This window comes from Ptiloglossa arizonensis, chromosome 12 (genome assembly GCF_051014685.1).
Source record: "Ptiloglossa arizonensis isolate GNS036 chromosome 12, iyPtiAriz1_principal, whole genome shotgun sequence".
Lineage (NCBI taxonomy): Eukaryota > Metazoa > Arthropoda > Insecta > Hymenoptera > Colletidae > Ptiloglossa > Ptiloglossa arizonensis.
Genome location: NC_135059.1, coordinates 2,747,114 through 2,761,749, shown reverse-complemented (window position 1 = coordinate 2,761,749; position 14,636 = coordinate 2,747,114). Strand labels below are relative to the sequence as shown.

The 14,636-nt window shown below is 40.3% G+C and overlaps 1 protein-coding gene across 3 annotated transcripts in view; it reads right to left on the bottom strand.

Annotated features, from left to right (window-relative positions):
• The window catches only part of Mdy (diacylglycerol O-acyltransferase), a 243,134-nt gene that overhangs the window by 49,183 nt on the left and 179,315 nt on the right, over positions 1–14,636 (bottom strand). For all 3 annotated transcript variants that reach the window (XR_012993772.1, XM_076324416.1, XM_076324417.1), the window contains 2 exons: positions 9,973–10,153; positions 7,145–7,253 (listed from right to left, as the gene is read on the bottom strand). Coding sequence is in view for 2 of the 3 variants with exons in the window: in XM_076324416.1 (XP_076180531.1) it covers positions 7,145–7,253; positions 9,973–10,153 (290 nt within the window). In the remaining variant the exon portion in view is untranslated. The remainder of the gene's footprint in view (positions 1–7,144; positions 7,254–9,972; positions 10,154–14,636) is intronic.

The window sequence follows — 14,636 nt, the reverse complement described above, 5'->3', positions numbered from 1 at the left end:
TGTAATCAAGTCTCCGCCGTTTCTTCGTGTTTTTTTTTTTTTTTTCCCACCCCGGTCTTTTTCATCTTCCTTTTCTCTTTTACAACGTCTCGAATGGACACACCCCCCACGGAGCGCGCGTCGTCGCTTTCTCATAAGCCGAGTCGCTACAGTTACCTCGGATGGTGTTTCCTTGTCGGAAATGGCACCGACGACGGGAAAGAGACGTTCGAAGAAAAATATACACCCCCGCTCGCGAGAATATTGGACAAGCCACGGCCCCCCGCGCGATAAATTACACCGTCTCGGCGTGCTTACGCTTGCTTTATTTCATCGAACGCCCATCTGGATCTACCTCCGCCCACTCGTTTCTGAGTTGCTTTTTGAACGGAGAAAGAAAAATAGTCCCGGTGCGGTGAATAAAATATATTCACTTCGATGCATCTTTTATGCGACTTTATTTTTTTCCCTCGCGACACCAGCGGTTTGAGTAGAGGAAGAACCACGCTTGGGTCTAAACAGACCCATTTATATCATAGGATAAAATAGAGGGGGTCGTTGTAATTCTGACGTTGCGTAAATATTTCGTTTTTATTGACGAATAGAACCTTGAGAAATTGTACGAGCGAAAGAGTGGTTCTGTAGGTCAAATTTTACCAGCTGTGTATATATTGCAAATTGACAGAGTTTCAGTGTGAAGAAATTCACGCTACAATTGATCCCCAAAAAGTGTGTTTAAAAAAGGACATATTTCGAATAAACATTCTATTATTTGATTGTATCTTTATTAATTGTATTACTTGTACTAAGGGTATAAATGAGCAAAAGTTTCTACGTCTAAAAGGACCCAGTGTTAAGTCGAGAGTTAAGTGGCTCTCTGATTATCGACTCACTTGAAATTGTTACTTGACCGACGTATTCCTTTAACAATGCTTGATACGGAGTAGACGATTACTGTCCTAACTCATATTTACTTATTTCGTTATTCTTCTGTTCTCGTCATCTGTATTTAATTACATTATTACACCGTGGCCATCTCGAAAAACTCAGGGTTCGGTAGACACGTTTAAGCAACAAAAGTTGAAAAAACGTTCATTGTTAGTGCTAATTCTCGAGCTACAATCTTTATCGACTTGTTTCTAAACGTTCGTCTGAATGTAAATTAATGCGTTCCAGTGGGTAAATTATTTTTAACGATTATTGAGATAAATGCCGCAAGAAACGTTTAAACGGAGATCGACGAACACGCAATAATTATTATTTTGACAAACTAATTATTTTCTGTTCAATAATAATCTTGATGTTTAGGTATCTACGTTACAATACCCAGCGGGCCAGAGGAGGGTAAATTATAGTTCACGTATTGAGGTTTCAATACATAATTGATTAACCTCTAATATTGTAATTAATATTATACACAAATAATATCAATATTCGTGGAATAATAACGTTAGTAAAGCTTATGTTACGATTGTGTTACTGAGTATGTAAATATCAGGAAATCAGCGGTTGGCGGTTTTTGATGACATTATTCGAATAAATTAATATCTTCGAGAGATGCAAAATGCTTAGGCGGTCTGCTTCTCGTAACTCGGTCTGTATATTGTTAGTTTGTTTTATTTTGTGGCACACAACGATGTTTTTATAAATGCAAAATTTCAGAAAAAGAAACAGCAGTAAAAGAGTAGAATGTTATTATAAAGCAAGAACAGTATATAGGAAAATAGTTAATAGTTGAGACTTTTCCAACAATAGAATATATAATCAGAAAATATAACACGGATCGTTTAATAATAAGCAACTATCAAATTAGTGGTCCAAAAATCTTAGAGTTTTCGAAGAGAGAAAGTCGTTAACACGATAAAAGAATATTAGTGAAACATTGCAGTCACCAATGTTGCTAATATTGTTGAAACAATGGAACAATTCGAAGAACGTCTTGTAGTAAGAAATAGAACAGTCGGACAGCGAGTAAATAATTATTTATAATAGACAAGAGGAAACGTGAAGAATTCACGAAAAATTATTTAAATCAGCCACCACGGTTTTAGAATCGAGTAATAATTAACAACGAATGTAAATTTAACGCATCTAAGCCGTAGATTCAATATTCTATTTAGAGAAAATCAGGAGAAGCTTTGCACGAAGTAAATTTAAAATCGATTTCGAAACCGATTGAAGAGTCCTTTCAGGGTGTAGGGTTTTTTTTTTAAAATCACTTTCAGGGATCCTTTCTTCTTTCAAAATTGTTAAAAGATGTAAACACTAACGTAGAAAATCGAACTGAGAAATATACTAAAAATACTAACACCCACGAACGATTATCCTGTGATCGTCGATTTTCAAAGCTATAAAACAGTACAAGATAAGAAAAATTGCATACACATAATTTCGTGTAGAAACAAAATTCCTAACAAGAAAATCTATAAGAATGTCAAACTGTACGATACAAAATTCTACTTCTCTATCTGGAAAATACACTTATATCGACAATAAGTTTACAGAAAATCAATTTTAAATCAAATTAAAAAACAAGTAAGCGGTTATTCCCACAAAAGATATTTTTCTTCCAATTTTTCTTCTGGAGAGTTAAGAAATCAATAATCGAAGCTTCTTTACTTTCGTATCGTCATCGTATTACTTTCCTCTCTTTTACAAGTAATTATTTCTCAATTCCTATCATTTTCTTGAAATTTCGTATGTCTTAGTCAGCTCATCGGGCAATATTTAAAATTCGATCCGAAAAACGCCACAATACAGGCGACCGCAAACAATGTCGTTCCATTTCGGTAAATTTCTCCGCTCCCGCACTGACGGTTTTCTTTTTCAACGGTGAATTCGATAAGTAACGAATCAGGATCCATTCTGTCAAAGTCTCGTCCCTCTCGATAGAAGAGAAGACAAAACTCCGGTCGGTCGGTGATTCGAAACGTGTCCATCGAAAATTCAAACCACTCGCAATGGCCGTGCACAGATAACGTACTACATTACACGGCGATCTATGGATATAGGTGGTAAACCGCGGATGTCCGGCGCGGATCAGTCGCGGTTAAAACTGTCCGCGTAAAAGGATCCATTTAAATCTACGAAGCCGGTGAACACGCGCGGCAAATTTCCGCCCCAGCGCCAACAGCAAATCTATCCATTTTCCCTCGTTAACGAACAACCAAAACGACGGTGAAATTTTTCAATTAATGTCGCGAAATTAAACGAATAAACGTCAGATCGTTAGTCAGCCCGCGTAGTTTTCTAAACGGACTCAACGTCTGCGATTCGAGCCTGAATGGAGCAAAGTTACGCTTTTGAAAAGAGTGGAAGAGAGAAAAAAACAAATAACGAGAGAGAAAGAGAGAAAGAGAGAGAGAAATGACAGGAGAATTGTTTGCCGACTCCTCGTGTTGTCTTCGCCGCAATTGCCACCCCCGTGCAACGGTAATTTCCACTGCGTGCAGCTGAAATTGCCGGCGACTCATTACGTGCACGGGATCACCGTTGTCTTTATCGCGACGTTTTCGCGACGGCCCTTTCGTGTCCGCCGTCGGATGAAAAACAATTTCGTGACATTAGAGTTCGTTTCTAAATTGGCGCCAGTCACGGGGCATAAAAACGACCGAACTTCTGCGCTACTACCACCGTCATCGAGTTCGTCGTAGCCATCTTGTCCGAAGTCGGTGGAATCGCTCGCTGTGAATAACGCGACCGGGCGAAACAACGACGTTCGATTCGGTAAACGAATATTTAGGCGATAAGCAAATTCGCGCGCCATTCGGACGAATAAACGAGCTTAAAGAGGGTTGGAGGAGGTTACCTCGTCGTTTTGTCGTTTTGACCGGCGACCAAACAACGCAGGATGTCTTTTTAACGATTCTACGCACAATTGGTGATTGAATTATTATGAACACTTCCAAATTGGTACTTATTCCAAGTTTGATGGACTTAATTAATATAAAAAATATATGTGTATGTTTTATTTCATATTTTGTCGTTTTGACCGGCGACCAAACAATGGAGGATGTCTTCGAATCTTTTTTAACGATTCTACGCACAATTGGTGATTGAATTATTATGAACACTTTCAAATTGGTACTTATTCGAAGTTTGATGGTCTTAATTAATATAAAGGATATATATGTATGTTTTATTTCATATTTTTTCGATAGTTTCCTTATATTTCTGGATGATTATGTTATATGGATATAACTTTCTCGATCGATCGATCTTTATTGGATACCTGTGCAAAAGGCGGTGTAATTAAATATTCGTGTGTATATTTTCTTTTTTATTGGAAAAATTTTAAAATTGTTCTAAGATGTTTTAATATTACAGTAAATTTTTTAGAAACCAAAGTATCGTTTTGAGGATATTTTGAATTTAATTCTTGAGCAAACTTCAAATGAGTATAATAGTAGTTTTAAAGTGTGCCTCATAATTATTTTAACATTAATATTCAAAAGGTCAAACGCGAAGAATATTATTTCTTTTTATTATATTTTTAATAACATGGAATTTTATGTATACGAAAAATTATAGAAATTACCGCGTTTAAGATGAAAACCTTCTTTACCGTGTGAGCATGTTTTTGTTACATTATCTTAGCTTATTATTTTAATTCCCTCCTAGTTGATATACGTTTCATAGATTTTTACGTTTCCTAGAAACGCGCAAGGTGTTTCGTTTTTTCCCATTTTTCATAATACTTTCGTCTTTCTCTTGCGCATTGCAGCGTCGTACCGTAAATCTTATGTTTAACTTAGTTTATAAGTTTTGGGATTAAGTTGGGTTAAGCTGTGGACCAGCCATGTTGTATATTCGCTAAACCTCGCCCGTTCACCTAGCTTCTATGATGTACAATTTTTCTTTAGCCTTCTGATATTCTATTTTTGTTCTTTTTAATAAAATAAGTAAATACGTTAGGTAGGAATATATATAACAAATATTTAATGATTAAATGTCAGTGTCAAACGAACTATTTATGAAATAATTTCACCAAACAATCTGAAATAGCAATTCGAATCATCTTCAGTTTAACATAAACATTATATATCTACACTAGGTTCAACTTCTTCCTTTCACTTTTCCACTTATATTGTTCTGGTAAAATAATACTTTGAAGTACGTTGGTTTAAACATCTTTATTTTAAAACATTTTTAATTCACCGTTGAACTTATCTTCGTTAATTGCTTTTGTAATAAAATAATCTAAAAGCAATGCTCAAGTTACCCACATACACGATCAATATTATCGAAGTTACGTTTTATCGGTAATATTGAAAAACGGTGGTTCCCCCAGACGATTCAATATTATAGAAACAATATTCCCAATTTTTTTCCCCGCGAGATATATGTATGCTTGAAATATTGGGCTTCAACAGTAATCGAAAACTTTGTATTTATTTGAATATATTGCATCAATCCACAATATCATTTTGTTATCATCCCTGGATGGTCAATATTCTTGGCAATATGTGATATCGCATAAATCTATCGATGGTGTATAGATACCTTTATGTAAAAAGAAATTCATATGCAGAGTTTTTAATTAATTCTCTCGTACGTTTGTTGTTTTTGCATTTCTACTTATACATACCTATAGATAAATAAATCGTGATAAGGACGAATTCATCTTACATTTCGTACAAATCGTGTTATCTCGCTCGAACAAACCTTTCGTATACGATACAACTTTCTCCTTTCTTTTCCAAACCAAAGATTACTCTTCATTCCTACATCTACACTCCAATTTTACACGTATTCGTCTCCCTTAATTTATTCTCCTACTTCGACCAATTACATTTATCGTATCACCGAAAATTAAAAAAAAAAAGTAGGCCAGCTCGCCCCAAATCGACCCAGTGTTCGGTGTGAAACAAACACTTAACCTTTTTCCATCCCAAACGATTCTTCCCTCGTGGCAAAAAAATATTCGGTCACGTTCCACCAAAACCTGCCAGACTGCTCCAGGATTAATCCTCGAGAACCGACGATCACGGTTCTCGTTGTTCCCGCGATCGATGAGTCCGGGGCAGAGGGAAAAAGAACAAAAAAAAAAAAAAACAAGAAAAAAAAAGACCCCGAAAAAACACCGAGACCGGGAATTATAAAAGACAGTTGCAATTCTCGAATACCGGATCGTCCATCAAGGTCGCAGAGCGTTTTCATTTTTATCGGTCGAAGCTCGACCATCGTTGCTCGTGCCGCGACGCGCTAGAATGGCAACAGATACAATCGCGTCGTAATATTCTCGAAGTTGCATTCCGTCCAAATTGTCCCGGGCCGGCTTATCCCGAATATTTACCGTCGCGTACTGATTACACGCGACCGTGTCGCGATAGGCGTGGGCGTAACACGTGAACGTTTCCCGTGGCGTTCGCGAAATGCGACCACGGTTCCCTAACAAATGATCGAGCCCGTCAAATATCACTGGGGTGAAAAAAAGAGGGGAAAAACGAAGAGGGGGACGGGCTTAACGGGCGTCGAAATAAAAACCGATGAGTCGTCGGGGCTATTATTGTGCGGCATGCGTAGAAACACATCATTACCAGTGACAGAGTGGGCGGGGAGTGGGGGTGAGCGAGTGGGTGGGGCGAGAGAATCGGCGGGCGAGGATTTTCTGAGAGCGGTGGTGGGGGGAGTACGAGGCGTGTTGGGGGGAGAGCAGTTGGCCTCTGTCGGCCATATATTTGTGCGTATCGTACCTCCGCCCGGGGAATTACGAGAAAGATTGATCGCACCTATTTGCCGAAACCAAATTACACTTCTGTTCACCGGCTCTCTCTATCTTAGAAGCCATTTCGCTCCCGTGGCCGGTCCGGACTTATTTACGACCGCCTCTATAAATAATTAGCCCCCTTAATAACGTCCATCGGTATCGATGTATCGGTTGCCCCGATAGATTATTATTTATTTCCAGGCTGGAGAGAGAGACAGAGAGAGAAAGAGGAGGGTCGGGAATAAAAGGGATAAACGCGTGATGCATGGTGCAACGATGACGCCCCGGTAATGCCGGATAGGAAAGCGGAAAATTGTTTCCCATGATGGACGGGTCTGTGCGCGGCTCCCGGTTCATGAAGCGTAATGAAATTTTTGCGGTGAGATTTCATACGGTTTCCTGGCCGAGATAAAAAGCGAGCGAACGAGAGAGAGAACGAGAGGGCGAAACACTTACGCTGAACGGGACCAGGGAGTTCTTCACGGACGGGATCATCCACTGTTGAAACAACGACATGACCACTTGGCAGCCGACCACAACCTCCAGGATGCGTTTAATCAGGAATCTGGAAGGAACAAACGAGGCTCTTGTTCATATAACGTCGTCGAAAATACACCGCGAGTCCAGAGAGTGTTTTACGAGTGACCGTGTCTATTGAAAACGTACTATCACGTTCTGTGAATTGTCGTAGAGACGATTTACAAATCGTCTTACATTTGTATTTTTTCATTTATACTCGGAGCTTTCAATGCTGTATATTGAAAACGCGATTTGTAAATATAGGATTACTCTCCGTGAAACCGTTTGGATTACTCTCTTAAATGCAAAAGAATTTTATTTTCAAAACGATTCGTATCTGATTGTCGTTTCGATGCATTCTTACGACAAAGTTGACGGTTAGTCAGGTCGTTCTATTGGATGATCGATAGTTGTAAAATCATTCTAGTAGAGACGTTCCATCGTAATGGATAATATTATTGATATCCTATTAATAATTATACGGATAGATAATTATACGAGTAGATAGATTACTATAGTCAAAGTACCAAATGACACCATTTCTCGTTCAGAAATATCCCGATCTGAATGAAAGTGTCAGACGATGAAACACTTTGTTTCGTATTTTCTAATCCAAGTCGAAGCGTTTGGATGTTCGATTTTCCGTGAGACACTCCGCGTATTAAGGTAATACTCTCGACCTAACGACCCCCGTTAATTTTCGATAAACCGCGCGTTAAATACGCGTCAGCCGGTTAAGCCTTTCCGGGTTCACTGTTTCCTCGTCGTTGTCGAATTTCATCGAGTAGTCGCGTCGCGGGATATCCGGAAAGAGGTTTTCGGTGGAGTGTCGGGCGATATGACATCCCTTCTCCGCTGCAATTTGTTCCCGAGATTCTCGAAGCCAACAACTGCTGGTGGCAAGAAACGTCGGCCAGTCAGACTCGAAGCACTTTCGAGGCGCATCCAGGCCGCGTGCATCGTAGAAAATACGCCCGCGCATTCGGAAGAAAGTGTTCCATGAAAATCTCTGGAATCCCGGATACAATCGGAAGTACGAGTCGGAAGCATAGAAAGGAATACATCACCTTACCCTCGGAGTCCATCCAAACGTACCCTCCTCCATTTTCCCAACAATAGCCCACTTAAATCTAATTTCGCGAACACTCCGTTCGCCAACTTTGCCTTCTTTCCTCCGTTTTCCTTCCGATGGAAGCCCATAGAAACGAAACCGAACGAAAAAGAAAACGACTTCTTCCGAAAATACACACATGCACATCGACGTGCACCGAGGCTGATCAAATTATTATGAACACTTTGAAGTTACTTATTTGAAGTTGGATCAAGAATGGAATTGAAAATGCATTTAATTCGTCGTACAAATATTTTCATGCGAGAATAAACTCATATTATAACCGGTAAAGAGTCGATGTTTTGTGCAAATCCAAATTGAAAATTGAAAATAGAACTGTTTTGTACGAATGTCCACTTTCGAGCAAATCGATTTTAAAGTCGTCCGATGCGTGTACAATTGAGTACAAATCCGACCAATGTGATCATTGTTTGACATTAATTGGTTCTAAACTAGTTTTGAAATAGTAAGATCGATGGAAAAGTGATACCACCTTCATGATGAATATTTAGAAAATTTAATGTAAACAGAAATAACGCATAATAAAGTAATAGCGTTAACCAATTTGTACTCAATCGCACGTGTAGTCCAGGAATTATAAAGGTCGAATTTTTCGAAACGATAGAACGAAAATATGTTATGTACATTTTTTATTAATTTTTTCACGAAGAATCATCCTCTGGTCTGCTAGTAATATATTTTACGGGACACCTTTTATTTATTAAGTTCTGACCTCCTTTTTCCTGGTTTCCTCTTCGGATATAGATGAAAGCTAAATTACTGTGCATAGCTGTGTGTATCGAGGAATGAAAACGTTGTATAGAAGAAGTAGACAGTTACGTTGAAAAGATTTATGTAGGTTAATCCCAAAATACTATCGCGACTTTTAACGAAACGGAAACATTGACCGATTTTAATTTAAAAAGATGAAACGGAACTAATAATTTACATCTTTCGATCTACACTTGTGATTGATACCAGAGTACGTATTCGAATCGAAAATCCTTCATAGCGCCACTTGAAGGTTAAATGATAGAAATAATAACGCAAATGAAATTCGAAAATGTATAATGAAATCAGATTCTTTGTAAAGGTATATGAAGTATAACACAAATAGTATTGACTCTAATTTTTCCATATTATTTTCCACGCGTTTATTTCAATCTTAATATAGTATATTCTTTCGTTCGATAATATTCTCAACTCTAATATTTTAACTCTATAAACCAACTAGAGATCTAAGGAAATACAGAAGCGTAAATCCAGTCTGTCTTAACAGCTTTTATCAAATAAAAAGATATATTGCAAGAACGTGATGGGTCGAGAAAGACCCGAGGAACACGCTACAGTTAAATTCATCAACACTCGATATCCGAAAACGATCGTTCGTAGATGGAGAAAAATGATTTCGTACCTTTGTGAAACCATAATTGCTCGTTCGAGCGTATTGATCTCTGTTATTTCGAACTATTTAATTTGATCCGGGTCGGTAACGTCGAAGATTGCGCACCACCGAGGTAAAGTGTTTCTTCTCCCGGTTAATAAAACAACGGAACCGCGTTGTGACAATTTTCCAGCGGAATGCTCGAAAGCTGAATCAAGAAGCTGTTACAGGTGAGCTCGCGAGTGAAGCGCGAGTCTTATCATTATTTACCTTTTCCGTATCCTTTGTGTTCGGGGAAAATTCAGTTCGTAGCAGAGCGTAGGCGCTAGTATGTAGTAGTAAAGATCACGGAGATTCAAGTTGTCCGGATATTGCACCAAAGCCGTACCAGCCCCATCTACTTCGTGCTTCGAGTCATCGACCTCCGCGCCGTTTTGTTTCGCGCTGGAAGCTGCAACGAGGAATCGTATCCGCATTAGATGAGGGGTGGAGAGAGGAGGATGCTGAAAAAGAAAGAGGGAGAGAGAGAGAGAGAGAGAAGAGAGAAGAAAAAAAAACAAATTACAGCGATGAATCACACGCGCCTGGCAAGCAACAGGAATTTCACCAACCCTCGGCTCCGAGTCTCTGGCCAAGAGGGAAAGGAAAACAAAAATCGAAAAGTGAAAGCCGAGACGGAGTTTGATGAAAAGGTACCGGAGAAGTTACTTCGTCGTGCCAGAGAATCAGCCAGACCGTCTACCGGGACTAGAAACGGTATAGTTTAATCTTCCAAGAAAAACCAAGAAGTATTTAAACTTCGATCCCCTGCGCGACGTAAGCTCGGATTGCTTCGCGGCGATAACAATTATTATTTTCCCAGTCGAGCGTCGTCGAGACGTAGTCCCCGTGGTTATGGCTCGCCTCTAGACTCTTACGAGTTTAACAGGTCGCTTCTATAAATGTCGGTACAACTTCCAAGGAGGAACCCGCCAAGTGTTACGCACCGATTTAACGAAACTTCGCGAGCAGATGGAAAACCGATAAATATTACAACAGCACGTACGCCGGTCGATACTTTACGAGATTGTTTTCGGTATTCCGAGTGGGAATTTTCAAACGATGCAGTACATCCGGGATCCTAAAAGTATTCCGGAAAATATTGCGGATTTGTTTCTTATTTGTGTATTATTTGTAAATTGTCTTTTGAAATTTAGGATTCGTATCGATACTTTGTTGTAAAATTTATTTTATATCTTGTATTTATTCTGGAATTTTCGTTGTTCGTTTCGTTTACGTTTGGGGCACGTTGCGAAAGTATCAAGGTTTCGTTATTTTTGCTACATTACCGAGGAAAAAAAGTTTTGCAATTAAAGCTATGTAATTCGCCCGGTGTACAGTTTAAATTTTATTTCGTGTATTAATGGTGCATTTTTTCAGCGGATGGCGGTTAACGGTGCAATAATAATTGGATTCACCACCCACCCCGGGTTGAAAATATTTTCTTTCATCTTTAAGCGAGGAACTGTATTATGAAATTATCAAATGTCTCATCCCGGTTTGAAGATACTCTTTAAGCGGGGAAATTCGAGAAAATTTCGAGACGCGTCGGTTCCACGTCCGTAACAAGGTGTTATCGCGACGTAGCGGCGAATTTTCGTCGATTTGAAGAAAAAATTCTCTACCCATCCCAGATTGATCACTTATCAATTTTAAGCTAGGAACTGTACTTTGATATTTCGAGACGTGTCGGTTTCATGTTCGTGACAAGGTGTTATCGCGACATCGTGGCGAATTTTCGACGATTCCGGGAAAAAAAAATTCTCTACCCATTCCCGGATTGATCGTAACAGTTTTCACTTTTAAGCGGGGAACTGTACTTTGATATTTCGAGACGTGTCGGTTCCACGTCCATAACAAGGTGTTATCGCGACGTAGCGGTGAATTTTCGTCGATTTTAAGAAAAAATTCTCTACCCATCCCAGATTGATCACTTATCAATTTTAAGCTAGAAACTGTACTTTGATATTTCGAGACGCGTCGGTTCCACGTCCGTAACAATGCCTTATCGCGAAGTAGCGGCGAATTTTCATCAATTTTAAAAAAAATTCTCTACCCATCCCAGATTGATCGTAAAAGTTTTCACTTTTAAGCGGGGAACTGTACATTTGATATTTCGAGACGAATCGGTTCCACGTTCGTGACAAGGTGCAATCGCAACATCGTGGCGAATTTTCGACGATTCCGGGAAAAAAAATTCTCTACCCATTCCCGGATTGATCGTAACAGTTTTTACTTTTAAGCGGGGAACTGTACTTTGATATTTCGAGACGCGTCGGTTCCACGTCCGTGACAAGGTGCAATCGCGACATCGTGGCGAATTTTCGACGATTCCGGGGGAAAAAATTCTCTACCCATTCCCGGATTGTAACAGTTTTCACTTTTAAGCGGGGAACTGAACTTCGAAATCTCGAAACGCATCCGTCGTTTCGCAGTCTCGTTCGGGGGTTCGTAACTGTAGATCGCGACGGATTTTCGTCGGTTACTCGACTCGAACGAGAACCCGATTCTCTTGTCTATGCATGTAATTCCACGCCGGTACGAATAGGTAACTGATAGAATCCCCTCATTTATCCAAATCCGACGGATAATCCAATCTGGAATTCAAATAAGCTCAGTTGCGCCGGCTGTTACCGGGAGCCGAAGAACGGGCCGATCGGAACCGGATTCGCCTGACTCGTCGCGACGCCGAACGTCGGCTCGTCGATTCTGTTTGCGAGCACCAGAAATCGACGTCTCGCTCGCGAGTCGTCGTCGAGACGACGGACGTTCGAGCGACGTCTGGCGACGTTCCATATCACCCCTCCATCCACCTCTGGCCCTCGTAATAAGTGCCGAAGAATTCGTCCAAATTAAATTCCTGCTGCCTCTTTTTCGTTTGTCGGTTCGTTCGCTCGTTCGCTCGCTTTTCTTTCGTTCGTTTCTCGCTGCTTCATTTATTCTCCCCGCTGTGTTTGCTGTCCGCCACCACTCCCCACCCCCGACCCCCGGGAGTACTCAATAACCGAGCATGGAATTTCTTGTTACGTCGAGTCGCGGCGAAGTTAACGCATTATACCGCGATGCTCGTATAACGCGAAAAACCGCGAGATCTCGAGGATTCCACGTGGTTAATGGCCAGAGAGTGGGAGACGAGACACCAAGAGGAATTTTTAATACGCGATCGCAGATCGCGTATTATCTCTCGATCGGAGCTCCTCGATCGGTATCGCTCGGACCCCCTCAACAGGTGAACAACGTATTATCGTTGCGTCGCGTCGCGAATTAACCTACGAGTCCACTCGAGAGTAAAACTGTCGCGAGTTGTTCTCGAGAGTGTTCCTCGTCAATGGAAACTGCCTCCGAGTTCGACGATCGCTTTCGAACACAGTTTTCATTGATGGAAAGAGCAACTCGCGACTGTTTTACAATGGAGTGAAGACTGTCTTAAACACTCGAGAATCTTGTTCCATCTATTGTCGAAAAGACAGCTTTGAATGGTCCCTGTATATCCATTTATTGATACAAATAATTGTATCAATTATAGAGTAGAGTAAAGAGGACGAAACGATTGATTATGAATATCGCGAAACATATCGATACATGAATTATTAGTCTACTTTTGAACGATTGGTTTACTTCGAGCGTAAAAAGCGTAACTAATGTAAGTGAAAACTATGGGGATTGTCGTAACGTAGCAAAGCGAATAATTTTAGTATTCATCTTATAGCCGTTGCGCAAGCTGGATCGTTAATACGTAAGTATAGTTTCTGGAGCGACAATAGCAGGAACATTGAACTTCGTTGTACATTTTTGATTGGTTGGTAATCGATCCATCGGATTCAACGTGAAAAACTTTTCACAAGTATCTAAAAGAGACGTCGAGCAATGCGATAATCGAGTCTCGAACGATTTTTAGGTTAAGTCACTTAGAAAATAATTGAACGAAGTTGCGCGATAAGCTTAAAGTGGCGGTAATTGGGACATCCACCCTATACATATATTTAAGTTTTTATAAGAATCTACGTTAAACTCTCTCGATGATCTTTCGACGTGGCTTCTTCGAAAGAGTTTCCAATCGATACTATCGTCTCTAACTACCACTTACGGAATCTGCGTTGGATAATATTTTAAACCGACCCGTTCGACCGGACCCACGGGAGAATTTAGCGAGAAAATGTTCTGCAAACGACGCAACGACTAGGATTGGAAACGTCCTCGGGCTAATGGATCACCGACGTTTCGAGGATCCGATGAAAACACCTTCAGTTTATCGGGCAAATAAATTGCCAGAATTAGATCTCCATGTCGTCGGGAAATTGTGGCCAACTGGTATCGAGACAGTTGGGGTCTGTTAGGCTCGGTTCGCGCTGTTCCAGGAAATTTACGAGTCCGCCGGATTGCCTTGTCGAAGATTGCAGCCAATCCTATCGGTCGGAAAGCTTCGTCCTCTTGTACAGCTCGAGCTTAATTTGTGAGATTTCCTGTTCGCTTTGCGATCCACCCGCCTACGCCTTCGCCATCTCGGTCTTCGTTCCTTTCTCGGCGACGCGGTCTTCGTTTCGATCGTGTTACTCTTATTACCTTTTTCCACGGTGTCGCGACTCGTTGCAATAAGGTAGCGTCTAGCTTTATGCAAAAGAATCGTCACCTTCACTGTTTACGTTTCTTCGGTTCGAACGTTCGAGTCGAAGTCCGAGGAAGAACGAACAGATACGCAGGAATTTCGAGTTTCACTTACCAGTGAAAATTTAAATTTGTATTTTTGAGAATATTGTCGATAGATTACTGTGGTTCTTCCACCGGAAATGAGTCTAAATACGACTTTATATTTTATTTTTGAGATTCTGTCTTCGTGAGTGCATCGTCGACGAAATGCTGAGGTCCTAACGCTGAAAATTAGTCCAAATACAATC